The 21,729-nt window shown below is 40.3% G+C and overlaps 1 protein-coding gene across 1 annotated transcript; it reads left to right on the top strand.

Annotated features, from left to right (window-relative positions):
- The first annotated feature begins 16 nt into the window (after positions 1 to 16).
- On the top strand, positions 17 to 19,335 carry LOC101802407 (betaine--homocysteine S-methyltransferase 1). The gene is made up of 8 exons (XM_038170075.2): positions 17 to 176; positions 3,669 to 3,801; positions 7,642 to 7,760; positions 12,475 to 12,666; positions 13,290 to 13,437; positions 14,197 to 14,379; positions 17,704 to 17,932; positions 18,427 to 19,335. Exons 1-8 carry the CDS (start codon positions 138 to 140, stop codon positions 18,599 to 18,601), a joined length of 1,218 nt encoding a protein of 405 aa, XP_038026003.1. The 5' UTR covers positions 17 to 137; the 3' UTR covers positions 18,602 to 19,335.
- The last annotated feature ends 2,394 nt before the right edge of the window (positions 19,336 to 21,729 follow it).

The raw sequence follows: 21,729 nt of genomic DNA, 5'->3' as shown, positions 1-21,729 counted from the left end.
GGGACGGGGGTGTCACCCACAGCGCTGCCCACCTCCTGCCGGGGCTATAAGAGGGCAGGCGGCTCGCTGCGGGCATCCCCTGCTCCGTGCCGAGCCGTCGGACAGACTTGGGCAGCCGGCGTCCCCGGGCGAGCAAGATGCTGCCGATCGCCAAGAGCTTGAAACAGGGCAAGAGGGTAACTCCCCGCACCCCCCGCGCAGCCCCGGACCCCTGCTCCCCTCCCCTGCACCTCCTCTGCTCCCTCCTTCAGTATTTTTAATTCTGCAACCCCTGCTGCAAAACCCCCGCTGCTGCCAGCCCCTGCTGGAGGGGCTCGGTGTGACTGCGGGTAGGGGCGTACTGTGAGAACCTACCTCATGGGCATGGTGTGCATATGTACACCTACACAGTATACCTATATGGTATACCTATACATCCATATGGTATATCTATATAGCAGCTGTAGCTGTTCTCCATCGGGCCCCTGAAAGCGTTTGGATGCCACTATAAAGTGGACGGATATATTGGGTTGGAGTTAATGCTGTGGCAGCTCCTGGGATCTTGGTTTCTCTGAACACCTGGCCACCAAAATTTAGAAGCTTTTTGCTATATAGTGTTTGATATGTAAACTAAACTGTGCTTGCAACACATTAAAATTGTGAATGTTGTAAGCGTAAGCCTTCATTGCATGGGGTTTCTGTCTCCAGCATCCTGACAACACTATTTAAAAGCCCCAAATTGCTCTTACCTTGATTTATATGACTGAATACCAGCAGTGTTTGTAATATGAGTGCAATCTCCAATATATGCATGCCCTTAGCACTCTTGTTTAGCTGAGGATAAGCTGATATAAAAAGTTATTCAGGCAGCAGCCATTCTGCCTGTTAAGACAAAACTATGAGTATTGTCTAAATAAGACTCTGGCATGCACCACTGCTGCTACCCAGTAGTGGAAGGGTGGGTGGAATCACATATTCTGCCTTCCTCTCAGGAGGACAGTATTATCATCAATAGGATACAACTGTTTTTGTTCATTTTTATATGTAACATACAAGTCAGAGAACAGGCCATGGGAAGAAGGCTCAGCTTTGGGCCTTTCACGTAGATCGGCAGTAGCTGAAGGACTCACTGAAGATCTGAATAGCAGTTTTGAGGTGCATTTTTCTCTCCACTGATGGAAAGATTTGTTAGAGAAAGAAGGTAGAGAAAGAAGGTTTCTCATTGGTAGAGAAAGAAGGCTTCCCACTTGCATGGTTTGGTTACATTCCTAAAGCTGGATAGGGGGATATCTTCATACTCTTGTACTCTTTCAACGGATAGAGGTATGAACTATGTGGTGCGATTTCATTCATGGTAGCAGAAGTCAAGCAGTGAAAAGGTGGCTCAAAAGCCTTGTTTAACTTTTTACAGATACTTTTTCATGTCATTTAATATCAGATTTGTGCATTATGGATTGCCTGATCATATAATTTTGGTCTGCATTGAGCATGAGCACACAGTTGTAGTTCTGTTAGGACAAAACAGAGTTGATGCCAAACTTATGCTAGCTATATGTCTGTTGAGCCAATAGTATTTTATCCAGTATGGGTAAGTAAAAATGGTTTAAAGAGATGATATCAGATCTATAATAAGCTGTCTCAATACAGGAATTATATTTTTGCAGAATTTGAACTGAAAAAAATGCACATTTTTATTAAGTACTTCGTGCTTTATAGTTTTGTCACCTTTTATCTGCTATTAGGTGCTCTTATGCTATGTTTAATAGATTGCATTACATTATATATTAAGATATCATGTACTGTTATATCATGGCTTGCATTGCTTCTCTATGTTTAAAAAAAAAGTGATTTACAGTGTACTTTAAAAGAGCTAGAACTGTGAGGGAAAGCTGCCATTAAATCTTAGAACTGACTTGTTAAAAGAAAAAAAAAATCCATTAGTTGCACTGCATTGAAATATAATATCCATATATTATGTCAACATCTGTCCATTACTTAATCTTCAGTTAACAAGCAATGACTGAAGTTTCTTGTATGTTCAAGGTTTTTTCCTCCGCACTCCTGTTCTCTGCATACTAAACTTCTGAAGCAGGCTTTGTCTGTTGTTCCTTGGCAAGCAGAGGAAGGAAAGACTCAGTTGTTGATCCCTCAGCTGCTTTTCTCTGGCTCAGTTTGAGGCATTCTGTTACAACTGCAAATTAGTTAATTGGAGGCACAATTTCTACAAAGCCTCTGGACACTTACACGTACAAGAGAGTTGCCCTCTCTTGAGGAATGACTGGTAGACTCACTGAAAATTACTGATTTTTGTGGATTCAGTATTTCAGGTTGAGTTTTGTCCGGGTCCTGCTGAAATGAAGATAAAAGCTTATGTACGTGAAGCTGTAGAGTTAATCAGGTCACTATTTTGGCAAGTCCACAACATGTAATAGAATGCGAAGCAAAATCTGCAAGCCAACACTTGGCCAGGCTCATATGCCTGCAGAGCAGCCCTTGGTTGCCATGTCAGCACCAAAACATGAGTCGAAAATGCTGACCCTCTCAGTCAGTCTTTGTAGCCTCAGGGTATGCAAACACATCAATGCTTGGTACCAGTTCTGGCAGAGGTGGCATGGTGCTCCTTGGTAGAAAGGCGTACCTCATCCCTCCTAAAGGGCAGTGATGCTGAGAAGTTATAGATGTTTGTCTTTCCCATATATATGTGTGTGTGTGTGCTGAGATAAATTAATTAATGAAGGAGAAATTATCAAGAAATATAATCTATTAAAGGTTGGGGGCTACTTGTTTAAAAAAAAACCATCCTCTCGGTGCACAAGCTACACTCAACTCTATATCCATAAGGCTTTTCTTTGTCCTACTCCCTCAGATTTCATTTAAGACTTTTTGGAAAATTTGAACGAGCCAATGAAGCAATGAATGGAATATGAAAAATAATATATATTAGGTACAACCAATCTGTATTTTTCTCATGTTTTCCATTCTACAAAATCAAAAAGACTTACCTTGTGTCAGGATTATTTTTGAGGTAGAAACAAGGTTAATCACAGGATGTTGTAAGGTTTGACATCTTAAAATATTTCTGGGCTGTGCAAAGCAAGCAGGATTTTCTTTCATTTTTTAAGTTTAGGTAAGGAAACCCAAGGCACTGAAAACAGCCTGCCAGAAAATGGAGGCATTTTGAGGTGTCTTATTTGCTTGGAAAATGTTACATGCTTACTGTTTTATGATGCCTGTTGTGTTGTCTTCTGTCATGAGCTACTTGTGCTGAGGTTCTGTCAAGATGGCATTTGTAGGTAAAGAGCAAATGACCTGATACTTGTGTTTTATTTTTAAGTTTCACTTATATTTTAAAGGAGAATTTCAGACTGTGGTTTATATTCATAGAGATGAAACTGAACTGTTGACTTCTAGCTCTGGGGACTATGCCTCTAGAATACAATAAATCTGACTAATGAGAAGTTTTAAGTACTACATATCCATATATTAAAGCCTGATGTTCTTATAAAACAGGCCACCTACCATTTTTTCAAGAGAACTTCAAGAAGTGAATGGATTACTTTTTATTACTATGGTAAAGGCCTTTCTGGTAGCCCACAAATAATTGTATTTTCTTTGTAAATTTGGGAAATTACAATGAACTCATGGAAGCTGAAGCACTGTAATAATTAATCTTTCCTCCTGCTTTTCAGGGTATTCTAGAGCGCTTAGATTCTGGAGAAGTTGTGATTGGAGATGGAGGATTTGTCTTTGCCCTTGAAAAGAGGGGATATGTAAAAGCTGGGCCCTGGACTCCTGAAGCAACAGTAGAACACCCAGAAGCAGGTCAGTTTACTGGGAAATGGTAATCCTATAGTGAAAGCTAAGAGGCTGGATAAATAATAATTATATAGGAATTTGTAGCAGGTTTTAAGAAGTGAGGTTTGACAATGCCACATTAAGTAGAATTAAACACTGTTAAGAATAGTCTAAGAATGCATACACCAGAAACTCATTTTACCCCATAATTTGTCTATAATATTGTCCAGAAGCAGTTGGCTAGGGACCAATGAGTAGTGCAAACAGAGTGATACCTCAATAGAATGCTCTGTCTTCAATAATTTGCAGCCCAGGGACTTGCTTGACACAGAAATGGTATCTTTGTGTTCAGTAACATTCAGCGATTGCTCTTCCATGGACTTGTCCTGTCTGTCCTAGAGCTGATATCAAATTTATCATTCATAACATCTTGTCACAAAGAATTAGGCAGGTAAGAATCTGTTTTCTGACCATTCTAGGATTTTTATATCATTACAAGCAAATATAGCTTGTTTATTAATTCTTTACAGAAAACTGTAGCTTCATCTAAGCAATAAAATGAGAAAGGAGTCTTTAATGTATCTGCATCCACTATGAAAAAGGGAATGATAAACCTCTTAAGAACCTAACCATTCCAATAAAGCAGCATCAGTTTCTGTGTCTACACTATTTAAAGGAATAACTCTTTATAGTGTAGGGGAACAAAGCAAGCTTGTTGTGTTCAGAAGAGTACTTTGTTTCCATTTCCTGTACTTGTGAGTGTTTCTATGTGGAAACAACTTTGTAATTTTGCTTTACAAAACTGAACTGTTGGTTTCTAACAATACTGGTTACCTTTCCTGGACCACTTTTAGTTCTAATTACCACATCTGATAAATAGGGCATAAACTACAAAGCTATTCAATCTGGGAAGGGTCTATTGAGCTCATGTCAACTGGCTTATCCTTGACAGTCGTCTGACGAATCGCTTGTCTTGCTGAGATTCTGCTTTATGCTGGAAACGAGTTCTTGTTGTCAGACAGTGCTTCAAGGGATGAGACATGATTTCAGTGAAATTTTGTTATTTGGCTTTGTTTATTTCAGTGAAATTTTGTTATTTGGCTTTCTTTGACATGTTTTATATGAGGAAAACATCTAAATGAATTCAGTATGCTAGATGAGCAAACAGATTTGCTTTAAATAGCTGACTAGTTGCCACTGATTAGAGCCCAGCCAACTAATAATTGCTACTGATTTGGTTCTAACTGTTTTTAGAACATATTGGCTATGTCTGTAACACACTTATAACATTTTAATAAACCCTTTATAGGCTATTTATAAATATACCCTTAACTGGAAATGTGTCAATTTCTTTTAGTGCAATGTGTTGCCTCCTCTCCATTACTGCTTTTTGCTACTGAATGTTCAGGAGTCATGTTACTTGGAAAGCAGGTGTGAAAAACACAAGGAGCAACTGGATAGGCCAGCTGGTATAAAATCCATACAACTACTAGGCCTTCTCTTTGTAAGGAGAGAGGAAAAAGGAGAGAGGTTATTAAAATGCAGCAAGGCATGCAAGGAAAAAAAAAAAAGTGAATCAAAAACCATAAGAGAGGAGAAGATCTGCAAGACTGACAACTTCAGAAATTAGATCTAAATATTTGTTCTGAGCCAGATCAAGTATCAGAGCTACTGCTGTGCACAGGGCATATGCGCTTATTGCCCCATCTTCTGTTGGATTAATTTTTTTTGCTAAATGTCACTCATGGTGAATTGAAATGAAAACTCAGTGTTCTATGCCTGACTTCTAAAATGCATCAAATTATTAATAATTATTTGGCCTTACATGTGGCTATTATCCTCATTTCTCAAATAGTGGTAGAAAATACAGCTTCAGAAACATGCTAGAAGTCACACAAGAAGTAAATTACAGTTGTTGTTTATTTTTGGTTTTTTTTTGTTTTTTTTTTTTTTTGGTTTTGTGTGTGTTTTTTTTTGTTTTGTTTTGTTTTTATAGTGTCATGCACACGCTTGTTGACTTTATAGTAATGACAATGTATTCTAGCAACAAATGTTTGCCTGAGATTGAATGAGGTTCAAGCTCATACTTTTAAGGGCATTCTTTCTCTCCAAATGTGAACAGCAGACTCCCAAGTGGATTTACCTAACTGATAGTCTGCGATATCAAGTTTCTTATTTATATGTGTTAGGTTGTTTCATTTACTTGCCTATGTCACTGTCTTTATTCACACAAATCCCAAGCCTTTTTCTAGGAATGAAACAATTTTATTTAAAGACCACACAAACACTGTGGATAAATAAAACTGAATTATTATGGAAATGTCATAGAGCATTTTTGAAAGTATATGTAGATTTCCCCTCCCCTTTTCCTACTTCTTGATTAGTTTTCATCAGTATTTTTTATGGGGGAGAATCAAAAAACAAACTGCAGACCACTAGAAATATACAGAGACAGACCTTTTATTTGTGTTTTAATGCTTCAGGAAAAACAATACTCCCTGCACTAGGAAATTTTTGACTTTGAGTAGAGGTTGTAAGACTGAAATCTGATTCTGATATTTCAGGCAAATTCCAGGGGTTTTTTGAACTGTAGCCATACTATGATCTGTGTTCCTGAATAGGTCTTTTTGATTGCTGGGAAAAGAAGCATTGTATTAAGTCACAGTGTGGTTAGCCAAGGCTGCAACTGAAAATGAAGTGCTCTACTAGCAGAGAAAAACAAGGAACATTACACTGTCCTTCACTGAAAGTAAATGTGTAATTGTGTGTTTGGAGATTGACTCTAGCAGCTACTGTTTGAGCTTTTCTGGTGTAGAAGTCTGTGTTTGTTGTAGCTAAAGACAATAATTTTATAATGGCATATTTACACGTTTTCCTAATGACATAGATTTTCTGTAGGCAATGAGGTATGATAAAAGAAGACTCCTGGAAAACTTCCAAACATCTGCCATAGAAACTGAAGTGTTTTCTTGTCTGTATGCAATATCTAAGGAATAAATTGCTCCTGCGTTTGCTATAAGCTGTTGATCCTTTTAACTGTATTTTGCATGATTGGTAGTGTTCTGGCAATTATAATTGTTTTGTGGGTGGATATATATATCCATTTTATATTTTATATATAAAATCAATTGACAGCTCCTGTTCCGCTCTTGTGGTGTCAGTTGCGGTGCATTGCTTACTGTGATGAAGTCAGAACTGACATAAGAGAGCCTACTCCCAAAGCTGTAATGTAGGAAACTTGTCCATTAAAAGTAACGCCAGCCTTTCCTTCAAAAGAATTGTTGGCTCTGTAGTAAAATCATGTAACAACTTATGAGACAAATCAAGTCTGTGTTCTGATTCAATTTTTTTTTTGGAGCGATTAATCATCTCTTAATCAAGTGTTCTTTTAACCAGAGAGCTTTGGTCTCAGCTGAGGCTAGGTTTTGCTTGGAGAATAAAACTAGAAAGTACAAAGTGGATGAGATTTGATGATCTTTTTGTCTGGTATTCCTTGCTATGCTTTATTTTGCCGATTGTCTGTTTTCCCCCTCCCAAACCACGATGCAGTTCTGTAAAGTCAGACTGGGAGGTCTGAAGGACTCGCAAGGTGTCAGACAAAACTGAATCTACTGATGAACTAAATAGAAATCCTCAGCCATTCTTAGCAGAGGCTAACTGCGGAGAATGTCTTCTACCGAATGTTAGAGGAGTGTGAAGAAAAGGAGTTCTGCAGACAACTGCTTCTACTCTCTCATAATGACTCCTCTAGTAAATACTGTATCACTTGTTTTATAGTAACATTAATTCAACAAGCATTCGATTTGAGGATAATGATAGTAATAACTGTTCCAAACATTTCTTCTTTGTCTCTTTAATTCTTTACAGTTCGTCAGCTTCACCGGGAATTCCTCAGAGCTGGATCCAATGTTCTTCAGACATTCACCTTTTATGCCAGTGAAGACAAACTAGAGAACAGAGGCAATTATGTAGCTGAGAAAATAACTGTGAGTAAAATACATCTACATCTATTTTGATCTAATGTGAAATAAGTAGATTCATTTCAAAAGGCTCAGTAAAGAGATTATGGAATATTTTCAGTTTTTCATAATGGTTTTGATTATGTTTGATGACCAAAGTATGAGATAATGCAATTTCAGAGGTAGGAGCAGTAAGAAAGACAAGGTTAAATGCAAAAACAAACAAAAACACACACACAGAAAATGGTACAAGGATAAAGAGAGGAAGGAGGATGCCCACGTCTTATGTTTTTCAGCTGAAGAGATTAGTGTACTGGAGTTTTCTTACAAAGAGTATGGGGAGAACTAAGAGCACAGGGAGAACAATAAGTTAGGGAAAAATACTTTAACACCTAGAGAGACAAATCAACTGCAAAAAATGGTGAAGAATCCTAGAAAACAACTTGCTAGTAAGAGTGGAATGTTCATAGTTCATAGAATCACAGAATGGTTTGGGTTGGAAGGGACATTAAAGCCCATCCAGTTCCAACCCCCTGCCATGGGCAGGGACACATCCCAGCAGACCAGGCTGCCCAAAGCCCCATCCAAGCTGGCCTTGAGCACCTCCAGGGATGGGGCATCCACAGATGCTCTGGGCAACCTGTGCCAGCGCTTCGCCACCCTCTGAGTGAAGAATTTCTTCCTTATCTCTAATCTAAATCTCCCCTCTTTTATTTTAAACACATTACTCTGTGTCTGATTCCTGTACTCCCTGACAAAGAGTCTCTCCCCAGCTTTTCTGTAGGCCCCCTGTAGGTACTTGAACTACTTGAACCCTGCTCTATGGTCTTCCTAGAGCCTTCTCTTCTCCAGGCTGAACAGCCCCAATTCTCTCAGCCTGTCTTAACAGGAGAGGTGCTCCAGCCCTCTGATCATCTTTGTGGCGGTCCTCTGGACTCATTCTACTAAGTTTATGTCCATCTTGTGCTGGGGGCCCGAGAGCTGAATGCAGGGCTCCAGGTGGGGTCTCACAAGAGCAGAGCAGAGGGGCAATCACCTCACTCACCCTGCTGGCCACGCTGCTTTTGGTGCATCCCAGGACACAGCTGGCTTTCTGGGCTGCAAGCTCACATTGCCAGCTCATGTTGAGCTTCTTATCAACCAACAGCCCCAGGTCCCTCTCCTCAGGGCTGCTCTCAATTCATTCTTTGCCCAGCCTGTGTGGTGCTTGGGATTGCCTCAGCCCAGATGCATGGACTTGCACTTGGCCTTGTTGAACCCCATGAGGTTCGCACAGGCCCGCCTCTGACACCTGCCCAGGTCCCTCTGGATTACATACCTTCCCTACAATTTGTCCACTGCACCACACTGCTTGGTGTCATCGGCAAACTTGCTGAAGGTGCACTTGTCCTTGTCACTGACAAAGATGTTAAACAGCACAGGTCCCAGTACTGGCTCCTAAAGAACACCACTCATTGCTGATCTCCAACTGGACATTGAGATGTTGACTGCAGCTCTTAGAGTGCCACCATCCAGCCCATTCCTTACCCACTGAGTGGTCCTTCCATCAAATCCATGCATCTCCAATTTAGAGACTAGGATATCATGGGAGACAGTGTCAAATGCCTTGCACAAGTCCAGGTAGATGATGTCAGTTGCTCTTTCCCTATCCATCAATGCTGTAACCCTGCCATAGAAGGCCACCAGACTTGTCAGGCACCATCTGCCCTTAGTGAAATCACATCAGAATCCTGGATTGCCTCTGCCCTGCTGTGCTGTCCCTCCAAGGGTTATCAGGGCGTTTGAAGTCCCCCATGAGAACCAGGGCTTGAGAGTGCGAGGCTGCTTCTATCTGTCTATAGAGGGCCTCATCTGCTTGGTCTTCCTGGTCAGGTGGCCTGCAGCAGACCCCCACTACAACATCCCCTGTCCCTGCCCTCCCTGTAATGCTGACCCCCAAGCTGTCAGCTCCTCACCCATCCCCAGGCAGAGCTCCACACACTCCAACCTCTCACTGACATAGAGGGCAATGCCCACTCATCCTCGCCCCTGCCTGTCCTTCCTAAAGAGCCTGCATCTGCTCATTACAACTCTCCTGTCACCGCAGCCTTCTCACCATGTCTCCCTAATGCAAGTGAGGTCACAGCCCTGCAGGCATGCGTAATGTCTTGTGTATTGCCCATGCTACCTGTGTTAGCATAGGGACATCTGAGCTTGGCCCCTGGTGAAGCTGACTTACTGGCTGGAGTGGTAGTAATTCCTTCGTGCTGCTGTTAAAAACGTGCTGCTGACTTTTAAGACCAGTTCTTCAGTAAAGTAACAACTAACAAAGCCACGGAAGGCTCTGTGGCCAATATTGCCCTCTTCAGGCGTAAAGGTAATCTGGCACAGCAGCAACGTACAATGTTGGCCTTTTCTAATGCTGTGCACTGAGGAGCTGTAGGATGCTGGGTGCCTTCACTAGATGCAGAGCACAGCTCTAATTTTGGCATCAACATTTCTAGCTAGTTCCTTTGAGACTAGGAAATTTGGCATTGGGAATTTTCTCTGGGCCTTTCCTTTGGTCATATTGTTTGTTTTAGCCTCTGGAAAACAGAATCATAGAATCATAGAATCATAGAATATCCTGAGTTGGAAGGGACCCTTAAGGATCATCAAGTCCAACTCTTGACACCGCACAGGTCTACCCAAAAGTTCAGACCATGTGACTAAGTGCACAGTCCAATCTCTTCTTAAATTCAGACAGGCTCGGTGCAGTGACCACTTCCCTGGGGAGCCTGTTCCAGTGTGCAACCACCCTCTCTGTGAAGAACCTCCTCCTGATGTCAAGCCTAAATTTCCCCTGCCTCAGCTTAACCCCGTTCCCGCGGGTCCTGTCACTGGTGTTAATGGAGAAAAGGTCTCCTGCCTCTCGACACCCCCTTACGAGGAAGTTTTAGACTGCGATGAGGTCTCCCCTCAGCCTCCTCTTCTCCAGGCTGAACAGGCCCAGTGCCCTCAGCCGTTCCTCGTACGTCTTCCCCTCCAGGCCTTTCACCATCTTCGTAGCCCTCCTCTGGACACTCTCCAACAGTTTCATGTCCTTTTTATACTGTGGTGCCCAGAACTGCACACAGTACTCAAGGTGAGGCCGCACCAGCGCAGAGTAGAGCGGGACAATCACCTCCCTTGACCTACTAGCGATGCCGTGCTTGATGCACCCCAGGACACGGTTGGCCCTCCTGGCTGCCAGGGCACACTGCTGGCTCATATTCAACTTGCTGTCTACCACGACCCCCAGATCCCTCTCTTCTAGGCTGCTCTCCAGCGTCTCATCGCGCAGTCTGTACGTGCAGCCAGGGTTTCCCCGTCCCAGGTGCAGGACCCGGCACTTGCTCTTATTGAACTTCATGCGGTTGGCGATCGCCCAGCTCTCCAACCTGTCCAGATCCCTCTGCAAGGCCTTTCCACCCTCATTGGAGTCCACAACTCCTCCAAGTTTGGTGTCATCAGCAAACTTGCTCAAAATACCTTCTATTCCTACATCCAGATCGTTTATAAAAATATTGAAAAGTACCGGCCCTAAAATGGAGCCTTGAGGGACCCCACTGGTGACTGCCCGCCAGCCTGACGCAGCCCCATTCACCACAACCCTTTGGGCCCTGCCCGTTAGCCAATTGCTCACCCATCGTATGATGTTTTTATTTAGCTGTATGGTGGACATTTTGTCCAGTAGGATCCTATGGGAAACCGTGTCAAAAGCCTTGCTGAAGTCCAAAAAAATCACATCAGCTGGTTTCCCTTGGTCCACCATACGGGTGATCTTATCATCAAAGGAAATCAGGTTAGTTAGGCAGGACCTACCCTTCACAAACCCATGCTGGCTGGGACCAATGACTGCTTTGTCCCCCAGGTGCGCCTCAATAAGTTCGAGAACCATCTTCTCCATGATTTTACCAGGCACTGACGTGAGACTGACAGGCCTGTAATTGCTAGGGTCTTCTTTCTGACCCTTCTTGAAAATCGGCACAACATTTGCCAGCTTCCAGTCTACCGGGACCTCTCCAGATTCCCAGGATCGTTGAAAAATAATTGAGAGAGGTTCTGCGACGACGTCCGCCAGCTCTTTCAGCACAGAGAAGATTCTCCAGGAGGCAGAGAGAAAGGAATATATTTTTTTATGTGAATATATAGCAGGCCAGAAATTAGAACAATCTGTACACTAGGGAAACAACTGTGGCTTAAAATAAAGAGATCGCTTTTACCCTAGTACTGTTGTACATATCAGTATGCAATAAATAGCATTTTTCTCAAAGCATCATATTCAACATCAGCTCTCAGCTATCTGGGCTGCTTGTTTAACAAAAATAAGCACATCTGTTATACAATAAGAAAGCCTATTTTTTGTACTTCTTTCTATCTAATAACAAGATTGGAGCCTGTTTCTGTACAGAGGATATAAGTAATTCTGAGTAGAATGAATCAGAATTCTTCATATTCTAAGGGGCTAAAACCACCGGTCATTACAAATATTGAGATGCTGTGCACAGCCTAGAAGATACTGATGTGGCAATGATCCCAAAGAGGGGGGTTCTGCTTCACTGGCTGGAATTTTTGGGGGAAGATCTTCCTGATCAATTAAAAAATATATACATTTAAATTCTAAGTGAATGTGAGGTTAATATGGGCTTTGATTCTTTTGTCCTCTTCTGTGCTCCATGCATATCTCTGATCAGGTAAAACTGATGTTTTCTGTATTCTGATGTAATCTGTATTCATACAGTGCCAGAAAGTGAATGAAGCTGCTTGTGACATTGCAAAAGAAGTGGCTACTGAAGGTGATGCTTTAGTGGCTGGAGGAGTCAGTCAAACACCATCATACTTAAGCTGCAAGGATAAAGCAGAGGTTAAAGCAGTTTTTCGAAAGCAACTAGAAGTCTTCATGAAGAAGAATGTGGACTTCTTAATTGCAGAGGTAAACTCTTAAACAGAAAAAAAAAAAAAAAAAGTGTATGCCTTCAACTGGTACAGTGTGTTAACTTTAATCTGTGTAGTCTACTTTAGGGAATAAAGTATATACTGCTTCCTCCTTTAAAATTTTGTGCTATTCTTTTATTCTAGTAGTATCAGAATTCTTTGCAAATGCCTAGAAAAATCTGCAAGTGTTCAAGAATAGGACATTGAATCCTAAATTTCTATCTCAGTCAAGTCAAATTCTATACTGGCACAAAATAGATAGGTGAATGTGATCTTAACTAGCTCCAGTTTCCCCAGTTTCCTCCTGTACTCTGAACAACCAAACTGTGGTGGCTAATGTACATGAATTTTTGGGGGTGAGTCCCTGATTAACTCTCTATCTGGACATTCCTACCATTCCTACTTCAGAGCAAGAGTGCCTTTATTTTTTTAGTTTCTCTAACTAACTCTTTAAAATCTTTTTTTTTTTTTTTTTTTTTTTTTTTTTTTAAGCTGTGATCACTGAACTCAATAGAATTCTTAGTGTAAGTCATTGTATTGCTAATGAATTTGGGGTCTGGATTAACATGCTTATGCTTCATCTCCAAGAAACAAAACTAGCTGAGTTTAAATTTCTTTCAGTATTTTGAGCACGTTGAAGAAGCTGTCTGGGCAGTTGAAGTCCTGAAAGAATCTGGCAAGCCAGTCGCAGCTACAATGTGCATTGGTCCAGAAGGGGACATGCATGGCGTGCCCCCAGGACAGTGTGCTGTCCAACTGGTAAAGGCTGGTAAGAACCTGTTTTAACTGGCCCTTTAAAAGAATGGAATAAAACGAATTTCTTAGGCACTCATTTACTTGATATACCATGTAATTAGCTTCCTGATTACATCTGCAGATATAAAAAGTATCTGTGTTTACTTTGCTAGGGGAGTCTTTAAAAAAAATAGACAAAACAACCAAAATAAATAAATAAATAAATAAAAATGCAGCTATTAAATCTTTATTATCAAGGGTGGTATAGGGAGTAGGAGGCTCAAGTAGCTGATATTGCATAGAGCAAAATGCTATATTTGTGCTCATAATTAAGAAACATAAGCAGAATCCAAAGTAGCCTATGATTCTCCACTCATGTTTTAAGAAATGTCTGGAGCACAGTTCAAATCCAAGATGAGAATGGGGTTGAAAAAACATGTCCTTTTGCCTATCAACGGATGTGTTTTCTGGAGGAAAAGGGGAAGGACAGAAGGCATGAATCAATGGCATGACGGTTGGTACAGGAGTTTTACTGTATCTCTCCCAAGCTACTCTTATCATTGGAGTTAGCATTCACAAGCAAAGGCAGAACTTGTGTTATGAACCAGCTAGTTAATTGCATTTGTGCCTGTGGATGTTACTCACCGTAGTGTTTCCTCTGGAAGGTAAAGAGGAGTGCAATTCCTGAGATGTAAATGCTCTGATCAGGAGGGCAGAGGCTAGCTCTAAGCATGGAGTGCTGTGGCTCTTTTCCAGGGAGATGTGACTTGAACAATTATTTTTTTCCTCACAGGTGCTTCTATTGTGGGAGTCAACTGCCATTTTGATGCAGAAACTTGTCTGCAAACTGTGAAACTGATGAAAGAGGGCTTGCAGGCTGCTAAACTGAAAGCTCACCTGATGTCTCAACCACTTGCTTTCCATACACCTGATTGTGGGAAGCAGGGATTTATTGATCTTCCTGAATTTCCATTTGGTAAGACAAGAGTATCTCTTTATTATTGGCTGTTTCTTTTTTCTCCATTTTTTTTTTTTTTAGAAAAATTGAAACTGTAGTTTATCCTTCTGCACAATAGTATTAGTCCTTATTACCTTGTCTAGCACTGTGCTTAGAGGCATTGAAGTGTACTGTTAGGTGAAAGTTCATCCACATAGTGAATGTATTTCAATAGTATCATAGTATGTGAATGACAGTAAAATTATAATGAAAATTGTTAAAATGCCATGACCTAAACTCCATTAAAAGTATAGTTCTTCCTCATGCTATAGAGCATTGTTCAGGACAGCTGTAAAACAGCTCAGAGAAATGGACAAACTCCAGATTTCAAATACCTTTGAACGGGAGCTCCCCTGTGTTCTGGTTTGTGACATCTATCCCACAAGCCCTGTAATGTTTATCTTTATAGGAATTTAATGTCCAGCACATACATGGAAATGGATCATTAGTACAGGTGCATAATTACTGCAACTCAGTCTTGCAAACTATCTAATGTGAGAGTAGAGAGAAACCAGAAGCAGTATGTTCCTAGATGTAGCTAACAAATGGGTTAGCAGTTTGGAGATGGATTCACCACTCTTATGCTCAGGAGAAATTTTACAGAGACTGAAAGGCTCATCCACTTTTGTATTTAGAGCTTATTTGCACCTGGGATGTAGAAGATCACATCCTCCTAAGATGAGAGGACAAAATCAGCCAAAACAGTTTTATTTTGATTAGAAAAATACCTTTCTTTTCAAGTACTATGCACTCTTCTTTTCAAGATCAGCCTATAACATAAGGTATTGAAACAATTGAAACTTGAATTTGTAGCAAAAACTGAGAGAGATGTGATTTTTAGGAAGGTCTCTCGGTCTCTCTTTTTTTTTTTTTTTTTTACTTCCTTTCTTTAAATAAAGGAAAGAATGAAGCCTAAGGCTTTGATTAGGTGATAATAGTGTGTCTAAATTCTGAAAGTATTCTGTAATATTTCAAAGTGTCAGGACCTCATTTGTGCTATTCATTCTTTCATATAACTCCTCTGATTGCAAGCAAAAAAGATAGAGCAGATGCAGTAAGTAATCAAGTGAATTGAAGACTTCACTATTTGGTTTGTTATGGTTCTTGGCTTGTCTGTATAAGCAGTCTGTATGAGATCTCATTTTTTAGAAATTTCATGACTCAATTGGAGAAGCCTGGTTCTGCGAATATTTTCAATACCCAGATCAATTGATGCACTTTGATAAATGATTGTTAAACTAACACAATTAAATTTATTTATTTAGTTAGTTAGTTTCTGAAAGACTGTGCAGAAGAGGCATTTAGATGTTTGAAGTGCACATACCCTCTGTAAAGACCAAGACCTCAGTTTCTAGAAAAGAATTGTCTATGTTGTATTGGCAAACTCCAGCATCAGCTGCCAGTAGTATTTATTTATCATTAGCAGTTTTTTCTGCTTTCTGTGTCTTCCTTTTAACTGTAATTGGCCTCAAATGTTAAGGAATGACAGTGTTTTAGAAAATAATGTGCTGGTCAGTTGTCTCATGAGTAGATGCATGGAGAGGCTAAATCTAGGAACTGATTACAATCTTCTCATCCAAAGTTTATGGAAACTTCAATCTCTTTTTATCATAAATAACCAAATTGTTAAGCTAGGGATATATAACTCTGAGTAAAGCCAATAAAATAAATGCTGTAAAATGACAGGAGTGGAAAATAAAATGTTAAATAATTTTTGGGAGGGTAAAAAACACAACAACAAAACACTATCTATGTGGAATCTTCTTTTCATTGAATATTGTTTGCTTTTAATCATCATATTCCACCACATGAGTAGTCAGTTTGTACAGAGGAGTCTATCCATGTTTCTTTAGAGAGGTTAAGCTCTTGCTGTCCTTATGCTTATGATGCATAAAGGACTGATTGTGACAGTGTGGGTGATGGAGAAAACAGGGAAATATTCTATGCTATTCCCCTGGAGTTTAGTTGCTTATACATGTATCAGCTGAGTAAAAGATGATGCATTCTTAACATTCATCACTTTGTATCAGTTTTGCATTTGCATTTTAATGATATATAAGAGACAAGGAAATCATCGACAGGACTGAACACAAAGTTACATGTATGTGAAAAGCTTTCGAAGATACTTTCATTTGCTTTTCTTTTTTTTCCTCACTATTAGACTATCTTAATTTCCTCTGTCCAGCCCTTCCTTGTGAGACTAACTTTTTGTTTAAGAACACTTCTTTTTTTCCTTCTGTTTTTTATTTTCTGACCCCTATTTAACTACTCATTGGACTTTAATCAGTTCTGCTTTTTGTCAGCTTCTTGCATGTTAGGCAGCTTTGGAACAGAGTGTAGGCAGAAGAATCCTACCTCTGTGCAGAGATGCCAGAGCCTTACTTCCTCATCACAGCTTGTTTGCCTATGGGAGTGTTCTGTGGCCTGACATCACACTGTTCTCCCCTCATAACCTTGCTGGTTAATTTCCTGCAGGTGTGCATAAAGAAGCAAGAGGATTTACCTCCTGTATTTTTATTCCTCCAAGTTTCTTTTCCAGTCCTTGGTCTTTTCTTTTCCATTCTGCTACTTGTTGTACTTCCTTCCCACTACGGTGTGCTTTTCTTTGTTCTCTTCATGCTCTGTTTGCTGCTTTCCTTCCACAAGTCTTTCCTCTCAGCTCTGTTGTCCCTTCACTCTGCTTACCACTGGCAGAGGGGCTCAAAAGAAACATGTCATCTACACATAGAATTTTCCACAAGGAAGGAAGTGGTATGTGGCAGCAAACTGGATGGGAGTATAGTTAATTAAGGGATGGGCTAAGAAAAAACTGGCTGCCACTAGCTGATCATGGAAAAAAAAAAAAAAAAAAAAAGTCTAGTAAGCACTCCTGAGGACAACAAGCAAGCTTATTGCTGTTGCAGGTAGTCCAGTACCCTCTCCTCTCACAGATTAGAGTGCAATAATTAGATTTCCCACCTATTGATAGGTCACTGAAAATGTAACGCTGAAAATGCTCCAATACTCCTGTTCAGAACTCCAGCAGAATGGCAAGTGCAAGGCCCAGGGCTTGGTCAGTCTCAGAGGACATGACGTGCTGTTTTGCAAAAGTAAAAAGCTTAGAACAAATATAGCTCTGTAATGCTTAACAGAACCTAAAAGCTAGACTTCAAAAAATTTGCATCATTAGTTTTAGCTCAGACAGTTCAAACATCTACAGCCACTTTTGCAAACAGTGTGCAAATGTTTCAACAATGTGACTCCTTACTGAAAAACTATGGAAATGGAGTGTGCTGGATACCAAAGCTATGAATGTCTTTGCAGCTCTGGAGCCAAGAATTGTCAGCAGATGGGATGTTCAAAAATATGCAAGAAAGGCCTATGACTTAGGCATTCGTTACATTGGAGGCTGCTGTGGATTTGAGCCATACCACATCCGAGCAATAGCTGAGGAACTGGCTCCTGAAAGGGGATTTTTGCCAGAAGCTTCTGAGAAACATGGTAGCTGGGGCAATAGCCTGAGCATGCATACCAAACCCTGGGTCAGAGCAAGGTATGTATATGTGAACTGGAAAGCACACCAACACAACCCTTGCTTAGGCTTATATTTGTCCATGCAGCAGACTGGATTAACTGATATGGAGGTTTTATTTATGTTAATAATTTGGAGGAATTAAATCTGATCTGGGAATAATGAAAGGGGTGCAGGGGCAGTAGGACATTCCCCAAAGTTATCACACACACACTTTAAAATGAAGAATTGGTCATCATTAATGTGAAAGTAATTCACGAAAGTTAAGATGAAAACCTGACAGACTATGGTAGAACAGCTCCTAATGGTGAGTGGCTTACGGTGTTCCTTTGGAGGGTGAAAAGATACTTTTTAGATGTGTAGCATTTCTTTGCATGCTTTAATTCAACTTTCTGCATCTGAACACAAAGTCAGTCTGTGCAAGACAGATGACCCTTTGTAATAATGATTTAAGTCACAGTTCCTTTAGTATTGTGAGGTGCTGGAACAAATGTTTTATTGTTTTATTTATTTAGGGCAAGAAAAGAATACTGGGAGAATTTGAAGCCTGCCTCGGGCAGGCCATATTGTCCTTCAATGTCAAAGCCAGATGGCTGGGGAGTGACCAAAGGAGCCAAGGAGCTGATGCAGCAGAAAGAAGCAACAACTGAACAGCAGTTGAAGGAGCTCTTCCAGAAACAGAAGTTCTAATCCACTGCAGTTTTCTGAATGTTAGGATGTTAGAACATCTCATGCTTCATGAGAAAATCTGTGAAGATGAATACCCTGTTAATTTATCAGTTAACATGTAATGAAAAAGACAAAATGAATAGAGAATGTGATTATAGACTAAATATGTGAAGCTTTGATAATAAAGGCTTTCTCTGGTCAAACAGTTTAGAAGGAGATTCTTATGGATTCTTATAACAATTGGGCTTCTTTTAGCTAGGTGCCACTTATTGGGTAGACATAGAAATACGTGGAAAGTTATAATAGGCTCAACTGGCTTGTGCATAAAGGAGAAAGTCACTTCTAAATACTGTATCAATGGATTTCCATTCTTGAGACTCTTTTCTGTTTGGAATTATGTAGGAGCTTTCTCAGACCTCAGCATTTGCTGAGGGCCACTTCAGGCATGCACAAGCTGCCAGTGCTTCAGACAGAGTTATCTGTAGTCACTTTCTTTACTTAAAGAGAATAAAAGTATATTGGAAAATATATCTTTCAATTGAATCAAAAGATAAGAATGAGATCTTGCAGGAATTTCTTACGTGCAGGAGAAAGGTTCAGAGAAAACTTAGGATGCAAAAATGGCAAGTAAATAATTCATTGTTTTTGTCCTAAGTTATCATGTTCACAAAACTTTATTCCTTTGGAGACTGTAAGGCTTAAGAGATTATTCTGAAATTATATATTAAAAAATGAATAAATTAAAAATAATATGATGGAATAGTACTGTATTATCTTCACACTCTAAATCATATGAACTCAGAGTAACATAACCCAAGTAAACAACTGTCATTGTCAAATACTCCAGCTGATTTCTGGATATCTCATTTGAAACACTCAGTTTTATTAAAAATCAAGTATTCTATAGAAAATTAATAATAAGAAGGTGTGAAAACCCTGTTAGGAAATAGAATCATCCACATAAGTTTAAAAAAAAAATTTGAACAGTCAATTTGCTGAGAAGGGTTTTCTTAGGAAAGGTATCTCTATAATTGGAAACCATGAAGGACATACTTCCATAGTTTATTTTTGTGAAATACTACACAATTGAGAGTTCCGTCTGAAATCTCATTCCCACCCATCCTGCGTGAAAGCCACTGCCTTTATAAAAATATTCTTGAAGTTAGAATATTGAAAACCTTAGCTGGCCTACTTTGTATGTATAAGATTATTTCATTATTTCTATATCCATGCTGATATTCAGAAGTCCAAGAAACATTTCAATATGCAACACTTTACTGGGAAACTTCAAATACATTTTTCAGGCTGTTATTGGCATGCAAATTTTAGAGAAAGTCATCTGCTTTCACCATGTCTTTAGCAGATTGAAATAAATGCGACCTGGAAATTTTGGCTAAAAGCCAAAAGCAGATAGATCACGAAAGTGAATATTTTTAAATGTACACTGTTTTGGAAAGGATCCATTTACATATACATGTATGTGCATTACATTAAACTCCTTTCCTTCTTAAACCCTTCTGGAAGTTCTCCCTGCAGAAAATGCAACTATGCAAAATCTATGAACCAAAAAAGCCATCTCTTTGATCACTGCATTATAGATGTATGCATGATGAAGTGGCTAAAATACATGCTACAATTGCTACAGAAGTGCTTTGTGCAATCATTACCAGTTTAGGGACTTCCTGTAAGAAAAGATGCAGCTTGACCATCATTCTGTATAGAAGCAGCTGGGCTAATTTTTTTGTTTGTTTGTTTGTGTGTTTTAAAGCCCAAACATGCAAAAATTTGTATGGGAGTGAATTGTCAAGGTTGGAAGGGCCTTGCAGAGAGATCTGGACAGATTGGAGAGCTGGGCGATCACCAACGACATGAAGTTTAGCAAGAGCAAGTGCGGGGTCCTGCACCTGGGACGGGGCAACCCTGGCTATATGTACAGACTGGGTGATGAGATTCTGGAGAGCAGCCCCACAGAGAAGGATCTGGGGGTTGTGGTTGACAGCAAGCTGAATATGAGCCAGCAGTGTGCCCTGGCAGCCAGGAGGGCCAACCGTATCCTGGGGTGTATCAAGGATGGCACTGCTAGTCAGTCAAGGGAAGGGATTGTCCCACTCTAGTCTGCACTGGTGCAGCCTCATCTCGAGTACTCTGTGAAGTACAAAAAGCATGTGAAACTGTTGGAGAGTGTCCAGAGGAGGGCTACAAAGACGGTGAAGGGCCCAGAGGGGAAGACGTGTAAGGAGCGGCTGAGGGCACTTAGCCTGTTCAGCCTGGAAAAGAGGAGGCTGAGGGGGGACCTCATCACAGTCTACAACTTCCTCATGTGTAGGAGCAGAGGGGCAGGTGCGAGTCTATTCTCTCTGGTGACCAGCAATGGTTGGACTAGGTGATCTTGAAGGTCTTTTCCAACATTAATGGTTCTATGATTCTATGATCTGAGGAAATGGAGTCAAGCTGTGACGGGGTTCAGGCTAGACATCAGGAAGAGGTTCTTCACTGAGAGGGTGGTTGCACACTGGAACAGGCTCCTCGGGGATGTATTCACAGCACCAAGCCTGTCAGATTTTAAGAAGTGTTTGGACTGTGCTCTCAGTCATATAGTCTGAGTTTCTGGGGACACCTGTGTGGAACCAGGAGTTGGACTGGATGATCCCTGTGGGTCCTTTCCACCTTGGGATATTCTATGATTCTGTGATTCTATGACTTGACAATACAGAACATTTAAGAACCATAACATTTAAGATAATAATCAAATATTACTTTAAGGACTTACTTTTAGACACTCATTTTTAAAAGGACCAAATTTTAATAGCTAATAATGATGATGAGAAACATTGAGGAATTTAAAAAACATTCAAAAGGGGACCTGGCCCGAGGGTAAAGGTGCATGATGCCTGTTTGGTTGTTATCTCAAACTGGGCTTAGAAATTGACCAGGTGCTTTACTGATCACTACATAACCCCCAAACTCTACAGGAAAACAAACAAACAAAAACCAAACATAAACAAAAATCATGCAGAAAAGCCAACAAAGTTGTATTTCCCATTTCTTTCTGTGTAACATCTGAGTGAGAAGTTAAGGAGCTGTTAGATTTTTTAAAGCTTTCTAATGCTTTATTATATGACTAGTTAAGGAAATAAGATGGACCAACA

Source organism: Anas platyrhynchos, chromosome Z, assembly GCF_047663525.1.
Source record: "Anas platyrhynchos isolate ZD024472 breed Pekin duck chromosome Z, IASCAAS_PekinDuck_T2T, whole genome shotgun sequence".
Classification (NCBI taxonomy): Eukaryota; Metazoa; Chordata; class Aves; order Anseriformes; family Anatidae; genus Anas; species Anas platyrhynchos.
This window is presented reverse-complemented; position numbering and strand designations above follow the sequence as displayed.